Genomic DNA, 16523 nt, shown 5'->3' with positions numbered 1-16523 from the left:
ATATATATATATATATATATATATATATATATATGAGTTTGTCAGGGTGTGTATGGCTGTTTTTCAGTTAGTACATTTTAACAATGTATATCGAATTATAGTAGACAAAAATACCCTTATATATTATGGATTCTAAGTTTTAAAAACAAGGATATTTTAATAATTTTCATTCTCAAAACTAAAAAAAGAAACCTTCAAATCCTTACTCACCTCCCTCATTCCTCTCGACCCTTTCTCTTTCATCTCTTCCACTTTAACATTTTTTCTATCATCCTATGGTAAATCCAACTGAAAAAAAATTAGAAATACTTGTAATTAAACAATTTATCTTTGTAAAGAGTTGAGTCATTGACATATTTGCCTTCAGGCAGAGGTTAATTCTACATCTCTTCAATGTCATCATCTTCACTAACCTCTCTAATTTCATCATCTGCAGATATTAAATCATCATCTCTTAAAAAACCTTCGGGCCAATTACCAATTCCTTTTATGTCATTATGCTTGTGAAAATTAGATAAAATTAGATAAGACAAAAATTATAAAATGAAAACTCATTATAAAATCATTTTTTGTAAAAAATTGTTTAATAGCGAGTGTTTCTGATTTTTTCCAAGCGAATTACCAATTCCTTCATATGTCATCATGCTTGTGAAACATTGATGGCATTTCATCCTCTTAGTATGGAAACATGTATTTTTAGTCCCTAAAAATAAACGACGTCAATTTTTTTGTGATATGGCTAACAGTCGTGCCACATCTTTATTGTGCACTTCATGCCGCTAGGGATGGCAACGGGTCGGATCGGGCACGGATAGTGTCTACCCGCAACCCGACCCGACAAAAAAAAAAATCTACCCGCTACCCGACCCGCTACCCGCATGGATATCCGCTTAAAAAATATCTGCGGATATTTTAAAATCCGCAGATACCCGTGGATATCCGCAAAGATAAAAAATCATAAGTGTGTATGCAGTCCAAGCCCATGAGTATAGTGTGCAGCAATAAATTTGTAGGAGTACTCAAAGTAAATATTGGTCCAAACCCAAGGCCCATTTTCCTTTTCAAATCAGATTAGGGTTTCTTATTTTCTTCATCCAAAAATGAAAACAGAATTTAGGTCTCTTCTTCATCTCCATCTACGGCCGCCCTACTCTTCTCTTGACTGGTGTCGCCGCGCCTCACCTAGCCGAACGAAAGCGCCGCCAACAAGGTCACCCATGCTGGAAGCATCGCCGCTCTCGCGTTCCTCCCAAAACGCATGAACCACCTCCCTTATGATATGTGAAGATGAAACCCTGCCACCGTGATAGTGTCGCCTCTGTCTGGAATCCCTACTTGCCGCCGACGTTGCAACTGGTGATTATCTTCCTCGGACGCGAAAGCCTCAAGTTTTCTTCTTCCCTCATCCAAACCCGCGAGGGTCGCTCCTTCTTCTCCCCTCTCGACTTCTTTACCTCTTTTTAAATGTAACTGAGAAAAAGAATGTGTGTGTTGATCTGTGCATGCTAACTTCTGAGGAGATGGAGAAAAATAAAAGTGAAATGAGATGAAGCTGCAATGATTAGAAAAAGGTTTGATGATGAACAAATCAGTGGTCTGAATCAATGTAATGGAGATGGAAAAATCAAGAAAAAGATGGTTTTTCTGTTTATTATGTGTCATAGTGGATGAAGGTGGTATTGGGCGTTTGTGCGTTTGCAGAATACATGTGTTTTTGGTGATGGAGAAGAAGGTCCATGGTTGAATCTGGTTTAGTTTTTTCTTTTGGTCCGTGGAAGAGGTGATGGGATTGTGATTTTGAAGGAAGATTAAAGTTGTGTAAAAAGAAATTGGCTAGGTTTACCTGAAATAAAATTTTAGTTAAATTAAATTAAAATTATTTTATAAATTAAAATTTTATTTTTATTTTTATTTTTTGCGGGTAGCGGATATCCGCGGGTACGGATAGTATAATACCCGCATCTGACCCGTTTAGAAGCGGGTATTAAAATATCCGCTACCCGCAACCCGCGGGTAGTAAATATCCGCGGGTGCTAACTATCCATCGCGGATTTTATCCGCGGATATCCACGGGCGCGGATTTTTTTGCCATCCCTACATGCCACGTCTTCACTGTGCCCTTAGGGGTCTCCCAATTTCCAAACCATCTCAACATTTTCCTCTGCCTCGAGAAAAACAGAGACCCAAGGTCTCTTTCTCCTCAAACTATCCTAGGGCTGGGGTTTGCCTCCTTGGAGCGCTGCCTGCCACCGTTCCCCTCCGACACCCACCGCGCCATCCAACCGGCCTCGCGACGGACTCTCTACCAGTCTCAGTGTCGCCGACGACACCACACATCCCCGTTGCTGTGACGGCCTTCGCCCTCGACCTGAGGCGCTGCAGGCGACACAGGTCGCCACTGCGGTCTTGCCAGCTGCCGTGTCATAGTCCCAAGGCGTCGCGAGCACCGCCGCTCTCCGTCGGGATTATCACCGGCCATAGCTCTAGGCCCTTCTTTCCTTCACGTCCCACCTTCGCCCTTTCAACAAGGGAATCACTGACGCCATGAGCCACGACCATTGTCAATGCTGGTCATCGCGTCAACCTCCTTTACCGCCCCGACTGAACCCAACTCTACCCCTAAAACCCCATCGTCACAGCCACCCCTGAAAACACTACTTTCATTGTTTAATTATCAGATAACACAACCACAGAGAGGCTTGCCAAGACCATGTTTGGGATTCTATATGATAGTTTCCCTGTTTTCTGTTGTTTCCCTTTGCAGGTTTGAGTGAAAAGCAACAATGGTGTGATGAAGGAGAAGATGGTGCTGCTACGTAAGGGCACAATTGTATTCTTTGAATGCCTGGGTTTCTGTTATGATGGTTGGGCTTTTGGAAAACGAGTGAGTATTGTGCGTGTGTTTGGTATTGTGCATGTTGATGATGCGATGGAAAGGGTTGGATATGGTGGTGAGAGAGGAGGTGGGTTAGATGAAAAGGGGTAGCACGGTGAGGCTGAGGATGATGGCACCGACGATGAGATATTGGGGTTGAGGGAAGATCCGTACTTAGGCAGGTGATGGTGGTGAGTCCCTATTCTATGGCTGTAGTCTCCTTTTCCCCTGTTAACCCTTTGTTTTCTTTTCCCAGATTGTATTTTGTTGTTGGAAATGTTATTGCCAACGCGAGAGAAAATTCTAGTGAAGGGGAGCAATGGAAGTGAATTCCTGTTCTTTCTGGTGAAGGCCAATCCTCCCTCCCCGTTCTCCCTCGGGCGTGTTAATGAGATCCTCTCCTTCACTGTCTCAGCTGGGGCGTATCCCTTAGGATTTTTTGTTCTTCAGAGGTTTCAAATGTTAAAAAATCTCAACGTGGCATGAAGTGCACAGTAAAAACGTGGCAGGACCGTTAGTCACATCACAAAAAAATTGACACCGTTTATTTTTAGGGACTAAAAATACATGTTTCCATACTAAAAGGATGAATTGCCATCAATGTTTGATGCAGGGACTAAAACAAAAAATCAGTGAAACTTTAGGAATTAAAAACATATTTAACCCAAACTTAGAATCCATAATATATATATATATATATATATATATATATATATATATATATATATATATATATATATATATATATATATATATATATATATATATATATATATATATATTCAGTCTAAGCACCCAACTTTTTATTAGAATAAGTAAGAATGAATTTTTTATTTTAAATTCTGTTAAAAACTAATACTACAAACATTAAAGTTTATTCACCCTTACTTTATTTATCAGTTTTTCTAAAGAACTAAAATATTTAATTGCAGCTTTTTTAATTAATTATTTTAAATTACTTTTCTCTTGTTATAATTTTTAATATTTAATTTTTTTAATATTACCTCCTTAAAAAAGATAAAAGGAAAAATACATCCTTCCGGAATTTGATAATTGTAGTTGAATTTTGAAAGGATTTCTAATATTGACTATTAAAAAATCAGTTGAGAATTCGACTTTCGTCTATTTGAAAAAGTAATGTTCTAATAAGTTCATTTGAAGAATTGTTTTAGAAAAAAAATAATTTCTTAATATAATTTGAATAAAACTTATTATTATAATGATTTGTAGAAAAAAATAATGAGAAATAAAATATAAGTTTTGTTTCAGAGGTGTCCTTAGTTGGATGGTTGTGTTGTAGATTGGACAAATTGAGTCCTTCTTAGTTGCTTCAGTTTCGCTGTTTGATTTCCACGTCGTCCAAAGTTTATTTAGGAGATACTTTTAGAAGGTATTTTTTGGTTAACAATTAATATTGTGTGCATGCTATATTAAAGTTTTACCAGATATATATATATATATATATATATATATATATATATATATATATATATATATATATATATATATATATATATATATATATATATATATAGTAGTTGTGATCGATCTTTAATGTTTTGTGGCCTAATGGTGCCAAAATGATTTTGGTGTCTTTGGTCGGACGGGTTCTGTTGTAGAGACTAAATGGGTCTAGTCACCCCTTAGGTTGCTTCTTCTTTATTTTTTTTTTCACATAGTCTAAAGTTTGTTCAAGTGACACCAGTAGAAGGTACTTTGATTCTAAAATTAGTAGATGATTATTCGATTAACAATCAATGTGTATTGTGTGTGTTATCTTAAAGTCATACTTGAGTCTTTTATCTATATTAAGAGGTTGATTTATTATTACTATTGTTAAATTGATCATGTTGTGACCGGTCAACCATGTTGTTTAATCTGACTATGCATAACCACTCGATCCAGAGCGGGCAGCTAAAGGAGCTTTGCTTGATTGTAAATCTAACCATTCATAATTACTTGATCAAAAGTGGATGACTAAAGGAACTTTGTTCAGTTGTAACCAATCTTGAAACTTAGTTTAGGAGAATTCACTCTTAAAACTCAATTGAAGGATCCCTTCAGAGAACTAGACCTAAAAAAGTCGATATTAAAATTCGACTAGAGAAAGTTAACCTAATCTTGAACTTTAAAAAGCTCGTATTGAAAGTCAACTAAAAAGGTATATTGTACAAGTTTTAAATTTTAAAGCATTATTATCATTATTATTCTAATTAGTATTGATATAAATATTTATTATTATAATATTTTATTTTTCAAAGAATTAGTAATAACAAACTTAGTTTCAAATTATACGAAAAAAATTATAAATTATTTTTTATTTTATTTCTTCTCTTGAAGTAATTAAAATTGAAAGGCAATATTTTCATTAATTATTTGAAATTACTTTTTATAATTTTAATTTTAACTTTTAATTTGTTTATTTTTCCTCCCATTTTAAATAAATAAAAACAAAAAATTTAAATAAGTCCATTATTTTTAAATCTACTTGGAAAAATAAGTTTGAATAAATCTATTGAATAAATGTTCTATAAAAAAGTATTATTTTGAAAATAAAAACACGTTTTGTTCGTTATTTGTTTAACGTAATTTAATATATAAATAACTTTTTAAAAAAGGAAGCAAATTTTAAGAATTAATTGGGATGACACTTGGGTCAAAGTTTCAATTGGAAAAAAGAGTAAAATTTAAAGATTAATGATAATGAAATTAATTAAAACATTATAAATTCTAAATTAATTAGTATATAACTACAATTTAGTGTGTTATTTAAATAGTAAAATTTAAAGATTAATTAAAACAAAATTAAAGTATTGAATTTTTATTTATAAAAAAATAAAATATTCCACTGTTCCGGTTTCAATTATAATCGCTCCTTCAACGTCCATCAGCTATCATCAACTAACAAATCCTGCGTTACACCAAATAATTTGCTGCTCACAGAGCCGCCTGTCACAAAAAAAAAATATATATTATCGTAAAACTGATAATATATTCTTCTACCCAAAAATAATATATTTTAAATTTTTATTTTTTTCAATTAAAAAATATATTTTTTACCATGAAAGGTAAAAAATTATTAATAACTTAAAATATTAATATCAATAATTTTATAATCGATTATTTTATCTGTTAAAGTTCATCAAATTTTTGAATTCATATTAATAAGTATTTTTCTATATTGATATCAGTTAAAATTGATTTTAGGTGGTATATGTATTTAACTTATATATGAAACAATAAAGAACCACAAATTAGGACACGGTACATTAATTAAGCTTTGAATTTATGTCATTAATGTTTTCTATTGATGCACTATCAATATTAATAATGGATACAGAAATATCCAGAGGATTTTTCTTTACAAAAATCAATTCACATTAATTGTGATTTCTTTCCACTAATTAATCATAAAAACTTCTGTCTTTTTCTTTATCGTGCTTTAACTCTGTAATTGTCAAATGTAATTTGTTACCTATAAATAATGCAGCATATCAGTGTCAAAATAAAAGCTTGCATTTGTATCTCTGCAATGGCTCATTTGACAATTCTTTGCATCATTCTCCTCCTTCCCATAATCTGTGAAGGTAAATTATTTTTCTCACAATATATAATACAATTTTTTCTCATCACTCATTATTTTGTCATATCTTAGACATTTTGTTTAAAAGTTTAGGAATTAAAAATATAATTAATATTTTTCTTATATATAAAATGGGATTCCTAAACTCTTCCATGGATGATGATGTCAGGTACATGCTCTTTCAGAGATCTCTTAATTACCCAAAATCTAACAGGAGTTAAAGTACGAGGAAAGCCAGAATGGAGAGTGAAAATCACCAACAATTGTGCATGTGTTCAATTGAACGTGATGTTGAATTGCGAGGGATTTCGAACGGTTGAGAAAATAGACCCATCAGTTTTGAGAATCTCCCCTGCTCGCTGTCTTGTTAACAATGGCCAATCTGTCTATGGAGATGCTGTTCAATTTAATTATGCTTGGGACAACCAATTTGAATTCACTCCCCTTTCCTCTCAGATTGCATGTTCTTGAATGAACAAACCTCTTCTCATGTAGTCTTTCTTTTTCTTATGTAATTTGTTTTTTTCTTTTATGCACTTTTGAGTCAAACCTTGATAATGTTGTTTCTCTTACAAATTATAATCCATTACAATACATTGCCTTTTCATATGTTAAATTTGCTTATGCAATGTCATTTGTAAAAGAGTATAAATGGTTACTCTTAAATCAGAGAGAAATATATATTCTCGAAAGTTAGAATCCATTTGCTTATGCAAAGATTTGTCGTTAATTATCTTATTAGAAACATTTATTAATATATTAAGTCTATCGGTAAATTTTAACGAATAAATTTCGTTGACAATTGATAGATAAGATTTGTCCGTAATAATTGTGAACAAAATCCATCAGTAATGATTAATAGTTATGATTTATTGATAATTATTAGCGGACACAATTTGTCAATAATTACTGATGGATATAATATGTCAATGGTCTATCAGTAATGTGTGAAACTGGTTGAAGTACAGTGGATAACATTTGCTCACCACCACATTCAACTTGAACAAAATCAGAAGCAATCAAAGAAATCCCAATTAAAGAATCCAGATATATGTAGTCATAAATCAACCAATACAATGAAATAAATATAATACATATCATTAAAAACATATATAAAATAATGTCAATTATACAAAACTTAACATAAAGTAACTATCTAATAATCATTATAGTCATCATCAAAGTTGTTGCCTTATTCATCTTGATCTTACCGAGGAGGTGGTTAAATGGTGGTGGGGTGGACTAAGGGTGATGGACCATGGGCTGTAAGTTTGGAGGCAAGAACCTCATAACCAAATTTTGAAGATTCTTAAAGATCACATAACCTTGGTCACAAGCTTACAATTATGTCTCAACTCATCATAACCTGGGTCAACACTAATAGATGTAGATGGTTAATGCTTCAATGAATCTTTTTTAGTAATGTATTGGGCAACAAGTTGTTTTGTCCTAAAAGTCGCCCTTTGTTTTTTCACTGACGACATTCACCAAATATTGTATCCTAATGATGTCTTCATCATCCATATTTGCTTGAAATGCATCATCAAGAGTCCATGATTCTTGCTCAGATCTGACTTGTGAAAATCTAGTAAAAAAATTACTCCTGTTAAAATATGCAAAGTTCAGTCCAAGTTGAAAAAAAATCAAAATAATACAAGTTTAAAAGCTTGTAAAATATTTTGCTTACAATATGTCTTCCATGACTTCTCATCAACAAACTAATTTGTTTCCTTATGTAGTTTGTTGAAATACCTTATCAATATGAATTGTTTGTCCCAACTCTATTACTTGTAAAACTATACAATTTATATATATATATATATATATATATATATATATATATATATATATATATATATATATATATAATTTATTAACGATGACATTATTCTATAAATTATTTATTTATATCATTTGTTTAAGTTTTATTATTTATATTTGTATTATTATTTTATTATATTAATAAATATTATTGTGTATTATAATATATAAATATTTATTTGGATATATATATATATATATATATATATATATAATTTAAATACATATTTATCGTAAAAATAATTAAAATATTATTTTTATATGTTTATAATAAAGTAATTATATTAGATTGTAATTATACTTTTATAAATTCAAACTAATACATTATATATAGTTTACTTTATAATAAATAAATATATGAAACATTTTTGCCCTTTACACGTCACCTTTTTATAATTTTACATATGTTTTTAATAATAATAGTAATAATATTAATAATGATAATAATATTAATTATTATTATTATTTTCATAACAAATAATAATAATAATAAAAAAAAATAATAGTAATGGTAATATTAATACTAATAATAATAATAGTTACATTTTATTTTCCATTAATTTTAAAATACGGTAATAAAATTTGAATTTGAAATTTAAAAATAAAAAAATTGTAAAAATATAATATCTTTGTAATGTAATTTTAATGGCTCTAAAAAACTTTTACATATTTCTAACATATCAAAACAATTCGTATTTAAGATGTGAACAAAATATAAAATATAAATAACACAAAAACATTAATGAAAATATGTAAATAATAAATAATAATAATAATAATAATAATAATTAAAATATGATATAAAATAAGTAATTAATTATGACATCATTAATAAACTAAATACTAAAATATTATAAATATCAATTTATTTAAAATTATAATACACTTATGTTAAATTTAAATAAAAATTTCAATAACATAAAAATAAGTATATTATTAAAAAGTAAAAATTATAAATTCTTTCAACATTTAAAGATATAGAAATAACTAACGATTTTAATTTCAATATTTTCTTAAACTTAAGATTTATTTGGTAAATTTGAAATTCGTAATATATAGTAACAATTGATTTTGAAATTCAAAATCTAAAAAGAATGTAAAATTGTGGTAACTAAGTTTTTGAATAGAAAATTCAAAAGCCAAAAATATTGTAAAAAGATAAAAACTTTTTAATGAACCTTTCTAATGTACTTAAATAATTTTTACAAATTTCTCACCTATAAAAAGAGTTAGTATTTAAGTTAAGAACAACATCTAAAAGAATAAAAGTTCAACAAATTTAAGGATTTTTAAAAATTAATAATTTATTATATCACATAATAATATTTAATAATAATACAATAGTACAATAACATAATAATAATAATAATAATAATAATAATAATAATTAAATAATGATATAAAATAACAAATAAATAATTGAATCATGGAATTTTGAATAAACTAAATAAAAATAATTAGAAATAATATTTCAATTCAATTATATTAAATTTAAGTAGTAATTAAAGAATAATTCTTTTAACTTTAAAAGATAAAAAAAATAACTAATCATTTCAATTAAATTTTGTTTTTCTAAAATATGGATTCATAAACAAGAAATTTAAAATTTAAAATATATAGTAATCAAGTTTAAATTAGAAATTTGAAACAAGTTTAGTCTTTATCATAGTCATAAGAACTCTAGGATTGTCTTTTATGACAGAAACTCTTACCACTCTCACCATCTAATCATCGTCCTTGACATGAGTATGAATATTAGTAGAGTTAGGATAGCTATACCAAATGGAATAGTCTTTGCTTCAAGGCACACCACACTAAAACACACATTTCACATAATTCCTTCCTTGGAAATCACTACTTCGTCATCAGTTTCATACTTGATTTAACTAACTAACATTCACAACAATATCATATATGAATAAATACCATACATACTTACAATCATGTTACCAATCCATGAAACATCACAATTCATAATAACCATACATAGAAACCATGATAAATAACTTCAAACAATTCAAAGAATTAGAAATTCACCAAAAACATACATTGATACTCATAGTGACACTCAACGCGAGACTTTTCACAAAGGAGAGCGCTTAGCTTCAAACCTCTCGGAAACTGTCTCGCCTAACGAGACCATTTTTTCGCTTAGCGACATGGAATTAAACAGTTCAGACCTGCAGAGAAAAGTGGTGCTCAACAGTACAAAGCCACCGCTCGGCACTAGAACATACACATTTTTGGTTGCTTAGTGGTATAAACATGATGTTTAGTGGTTTGGAGCTTAAATGCTCCCAAACCTTCACAACCAAGCTTGCGTTAAGTGCCACACCAATGCCACTTAGCATCATATCAGAAACCAACACATTTAAATACATTATTTGAGAAAACAGGGACTTGTTCAGATAATCAAATTGATGTCCCTAACTTTGTGTTTGGTTCAAAAATAGTTTTCAATATCAGAGTATAGACCAATTTGCTCAAATGATCAAATCCTCAATTTCTTAATTCAAGTCTAATTCAGACAAGATCAAACAACATATCAAACACAACAAAATTTCAACATGCTCAACTACTAATTTCAACAACTCAATCATGTGTTAACGGTCATTGACTAATATACCAAAACGTTCAAGTAATATAAAATAATAAAATCAAATAACATTTTCTAATACAATAATAACTAAGTCAATATCAAAAGCTTTTACCCTATAAAACTTTTAGTTTAATAATTTTTTTTTCAATATTTATTGAAATTAGTCAATATGTTCCTCAATTTTTTTTTTCCAATATAGCCTCCATTTTTGTTAAAATGAGTTAATATATATGTTAGATTAACTGGACGGACGGTGTTAGAGGGGTGATGATGTAACATATTCACATGACACGTGGATGATTATTTGAAACAATAGAACAATGACAGATGAAAACGTGTCACCTTTGCTCGTTTTATGTAGTTAGACTACTTTCTTATTTTTTTTCTCTCTTGTGTTTAGGTGTCCTTCATTTTCTCATCAATGTTTTATCTGTCTTTATCATTATGCATTTGTAATACTTCGAAGTTACAAAATTAATGTAATTCGTAATGGGAGTAGGAGTTATGGAATTGTATTCATTTGTGTGGAGATTTATTTATTAGTATATTGAGAACAATTGTATCTATGGTGGAAAATAATTTTGAGATAATTTTAACTACAAGATTAGATTTATGAAATTTTATTTTGTAAAAATTAGTTGGATATGTATATTCATTTTTGTCTTCAAATCAAAATTTGTCTCCACTACTACACTGCAAAAATTTTGCCTCTAAATATTACAAACTTTCAACCTACAAAAAAATCCTATACATTTACTCAAATCTAGTTTTTTTTTTTCAATCTTCCCAACATAATTATTTTCAACCTCCATAAATGGCTACAGAAACTCTTAAAATGCGATTTTTTTTTCTTTCCGCAAAACTGCTAGTTTCTTCATTCATTATGTTTACAAATAACATTCTTCGTTATTTCATTGGTATAAATTTTAAAAAATGATAAATTTCAATTTTCACATAAAATTAAAGGAATAAAATAATATTTAATCTTTTTAACTATAACACATACTTCTCCCTAGAATTATCACATGATGATCCAAGCATCATAAGTTGAAGAAAAAGAGTGGGAAAACCATAATTTATTGAAGATTAATATCCTATAGTTGTACAAAACAAATAGTTACCATTGCTCTCAAACACTATTCTTTCACTCTACTCTAATGTTAAAGATGAAACGTGGAAGATTGGAAAACAGCTTCTTTATAGATACCACTACTTTGAGTAACTTAATAGTTTCTTAATCATCTCATCCCATAGTGTAAGAAGCTGCTGGTAAGTTTATTACTGTAGTCTTAACCTTTGTCATCATGTTAATACTGTTGGTGATTCCTTGAGAACCAATTCCACTATCCTTCAGTCCCTGCCAAAAATCATATTTTCATGTTTAGAAAAAACAAATTCTTCACTGTATGTGTATATAAATTAAAGTCATCAATTCATGATGGTGTGTTGAAACAAATGAGGAATTTTTTCTATCTTTTTTTATTGGTGGAAACCTTTGAATTTGCTTCCTGTAAAAAGGAGTTCTGCAACTAGTATTACAACCTATACAAATTTTATGGCAACTTGGAAAATGTAGAACAATTTTCACCTGAAAAGGAAAGTGATCAGGTCCACGAGATGGTGCTGAGTTAATTTGAACTGTTCCTGTCTCCATTGCATCACTTATCAACATTGCTTTGTTAATGTCTTTGGTGAAGACACATCCCTGCATTATACATATGATAAAATTAAACAAAGGAAAGAAAGCATTTCTGCTTTGTAGTAGATAAAATGGCATTGGGAGTTTTGACTGAGACCCCACTCAAGATTATGCTGTCACTCATGTGATCATGAATATGATGAAAGCAAGTTTAGATTTAAATGGACAATCCACTTAACACACTAGATATTCACAAAAGCATCCTATTTCTGAAAATAAAACACTGCTCAAACTTTTAAGCTCATTTACCAAGTGAAACTTGATTCTAGTTTACACTTTCTGGTAGAAAATTCCATATATGAACCCAAATCTTACCTTTAATATAAATGACAAAATTAAATATTGATGAACTGTGCAATACCTGAAGGCCAAAATTGCTGGCATTACAGTGGTGGATTCCCTCCTCAACAGAATTTATTCTGATAACTGGCAAAACTGGTCCAAATGGCTCCTCCCATGCTATCCTCATATCAGGACGAACATTATCCAACAGCAATGGCCAAATGAGATTTCCTTCCCTTTTGTATTCCTGGCAGAATGTTGCTCCTTTCTCCTTAGCATCCATTACCAATCCTTCAATGAAGTTAGCAGAGGATTCTGTGACAACTGGTGTTACATCACAGTCATTCTCAGGTAGTCCAACAGTTAACTTGGCAACTTTATCATTGATTTTCTTAACAAGGGTATTGGCAACCGATCCCATGACCAAAACAACCTTTACAGCAGTGCATCTTTGACCACTGGCATAAAATTTTTCACAGCATTTGTATTAGTATTTATGAGTATTTCTGTCAAGGGAATTTATGCAGCCACAATGAGAAAATTGTAATGTATAAATAAATGAATAAGTTCACATATTGAGGTTTTAAACTTGGGAATAAGTGAAACTTCCACATTAATCATGAAATTCAAGGACGCCTTTGGTGGATTTTGTTGCATGCACTGTTTCCTTCTTTACATTATTGTTCCATAAAATAACTTCAGTGAATGAATTACCTTTTGGAGGGTAGAGAAACAAATAAGAAGGACAAGATCACATGTCTCATTCCCATGTCTTTATTTGTTTTATACTTCTAATTAATACTTTTTCTCTTTCTTGATACTGCATCCATTCTCAAATAAACAAAATTCAATATTAACAGATAGATTATATTTGCCTTAAATTTTTCTAATTTTCTAATATTTTTACTAAATATCTGAGAACAGAAGGAAGTATCACACTATCAATGGTGTAGGTTTAAGGTATTAAATAAAGATATTTTTAGTCAAAATATAATAACATTTTACTTCCTCTAATTATTTCTTAATCTATGAATGTTAACCTTAAAGATCTAACATATGGAAAGGAAGTAATACAAATTTTGATAGGAAAATCCTGATCCATATGTTAAATGACTAATGAAGCAAAATTGCTGTTTCTCCTGTAACATAATTTAAAGTCCATTATTACCTGTAAGAGAAAGCTCCTTTTACCATGTTAGCAGCTGCCAAATCCAAGTCAGCATCTTCAAGAACAATGCATGCATCTTTTCCTCCTAGCTCCATTTGAAGAGGAACCATGCCAGCCTTCTTTGATATTGCTATTCCGGTGTCTCCACCAGTAAAACTGAGGATTATTGTGAATTAGGTGGGGAAATTCTCAGTCAAAAATGCAATGACAAAACACCTCTCATATCTAAGAAAAAAACTCCCAGTCACTATTCTATCTTCATAATTTGGTACATCACTCATATTTTTCATGTTATATCTTAGAATTACAGTTGCAACTACTACTTGTCAGCATAAAAAAGATGATTCATGATGAATTTATCAAGCTTGAACATATCTAGTTCGAAGTTGGGACTACATTTGCAAATTAGGAAGCACGTGAATTATTACATAGAAATCAATAACCATTATATCATACTGGAGGAAACCAATTACAATATAGGAAAAAAAAAAGGCATATTACCTTATGCAGTTCACCCCCGGATGCATTGTAAGAAAATCACCAATCTCAGAACCTTTTCCTGTGACACAGCTAATAAGACCTTGGGGAAAACCTGCCAAATGAAAGCAATGCACCATGTGTAATGCAGCCACGGCACCCTGTAAAGATTAAGAGCTAAGCAAATTGTCTGACTCAAAGCATTCAAAATATAGACAGCCCTTTAGATTTTATCTGAATTAAATAATAGTAACACTAACTATCAATAGCTAATAAGTATATGCTATATATATAAATAGTTGCAAACCTGAGTGGGGGGTTTAAGAACAATGGAGTTTCCAGAAATAAGCGCTGGAGCAATCTTTGAAACAGCCAGATTAACAGGATAGTTAAAAGGTGGAATGGCTAAAACAACTCCAAGTGGAATCTGCAATCAGAAATATCTCAAAATAATGCCTTATTTACAGTAACAAGATCATGCATAAAGTCTAGGATATTGCTGAGATCTCACTTGGATCAGAGATATGGTCGATATAGTACTTATAAGATTTGGATAATCCACAGCACATGAACCAGAGATATGTTCAATGTAGTAATTATATTATAGGTTTTGTAAAGAGTTTATAAGTCCAAATCCTAAGATGGTACTAATGTTTATCTTATCACTAACTGTCTAGTGGAATGTGAGTCATTTACTTGGTGAAAAAAAATAGTAAGATTTTTGACATTGCGACGCGAGGGAAAAAGTAACAATAGTTAATGGTTGGTGTTACAGCCACCATCTCTCAAAGAATACCTTGGAAGAGAGACAGTATTTGGTTCTATCATTGCCTGGAAAACTATCAGAGACCAGAAACTTTCCTTCCCCAAGAATTCTTACACCTTCCTCAGCACAATATGAGATCAAATCTCCTGATCTGACCACCTACATAAAAACAAAGCATTTAAAAGGGAGGTGAAAACCAAGACCAAAATGGACAAATCTCATGAACGTGCAACATAAACCTCAATATTCCCATCAAGGATTCCTAAATGCTACGTGCATGGTATTTGAATGCTAAAAGTTAAAATATGAAAGAAAAAAAGTGGGGGAAAACAAGGTCTTGAAGATGTACATACTTCAGTGACAGCATCTTTAGCTGGCTTTGCAATCTCCTTAACCAGACACTCAGCAATAGGTTCTTTATGTTCCTTCAGTATTGCTGCAGCCTTGTGAAGCAACTCTGCTCTTTTCCACAGTGGAGTCTTGGCCCATGATTTTTGAGCTGTTTTTGCTGATTCCATGACCCTATCAACCTCTTCCCGGGTACAAGCTGTTTGATATTCAGTCAAAGAGAATTAATTTCCCAAATTTACAACTTACAACCCTTAAAACAAAACTCAAAAAAAAGACAGTACCATCATGCTGTATTAATCATGATTTCCAACAACAAAACATGAGAAAACTAAATGATCATATTGTTAATTCTTTTCCAATCCAAGTATTGTGTCAGAAACCAATTTGGTAGAAAATAGGATGTGTTAACAATACCTTGGACCTTGAAGTGGGGCTTCCTAGTAGAAGGGTTGATGATGGGAACGGATTTCCCAGAAGAGGACTTGTTCCAGCAGCCATTTGCATAGTACTTGAAGACATCACCATCTATGATCTCTCCAAAGGTTTCAGTGGCAGCCATCTTGAACAAGTGATTCTATATGATTTGAGGTTTGAACTTTTGCTTGCATATGTATATATTTATATTGATTATATTGATATTGATGATGTGGTTGGAAATTTTTTATTGGAGTGAGTTCAGACAGAGTCAATGAACAGCGACAAATGCTGCTAACATTTTGTGCCAAGTCTAGTTTAGTCCTTGACCGATCAGTGTGCTCTTCATGCAGTTTCGTAGGAATTAAAATGAAAATTTTTAGTCATTGTTAAATTACTAATTTTGTTCATTAACTATAGGACACGCTCCTATTAATTTGTGGAGCATGATGATATTCATAGATAACACTACCAGAATTCGTGTTCAA

The 16523-nt window shown here is 30.8% G+C and overlaps 1 protein-coding gene across 1 annotated transcript; it reads right to left on the bottom strand.

Annotated features, from left to right (window-relative positions):
- Positions 1 to 11939: 11939 nt before the first annotated feature.
- Positions 11940 to 16313, bottom strand: LOC106764017 (NADP-dependent glyceraldehyde-3-phosphate dehydrogenase). Its single transcript, XM_014648214.2, has 9 exons — positions 16036 to 16313; positions 15624 to 15817; positions 15301 to 15429; positions 14812 to 14931; positions 14529 to 14665; positions 14028 to 14183; positions 12939 to 13317; positions 12467 to 12583; positions 11940 to 12235 (listed from the first exon to the last, which is right to left on the bottom strand). The coding sequence occupies exons 1-9, from the start codon at positions 16178 to 16180 to the stop codon at positions 12122 to 12124; spliced, it is 1491 nt and encodes a 496-aa protein (XP_014503700.1). The 5' UTR covers positions 16181 to 16313; the 3' UTR covers positions 11940 to 12121.
- Between the last annotated feature and the right edge of the window lie 210 nt (positions 16314 to 16523).

The sequence above is a fragment of the Vigna radiata genome, chromosome 6, assembly GCF_000741045.1.
Source record: "Vigna radiata var. radiata cultivar VC1973A chromosome 6, Vradiata_ver6, whole genome shotgun sequence".
Lineage (NCBI taxonomy): Eukaryota > Viridiplantae > Streptophyta > Magnoliopsida > Fabales > Fabaceae > Vigna > Vigna radiata.
This window is presented reverse-complemented; position numbering and strand designations above follow the sequence as displayed.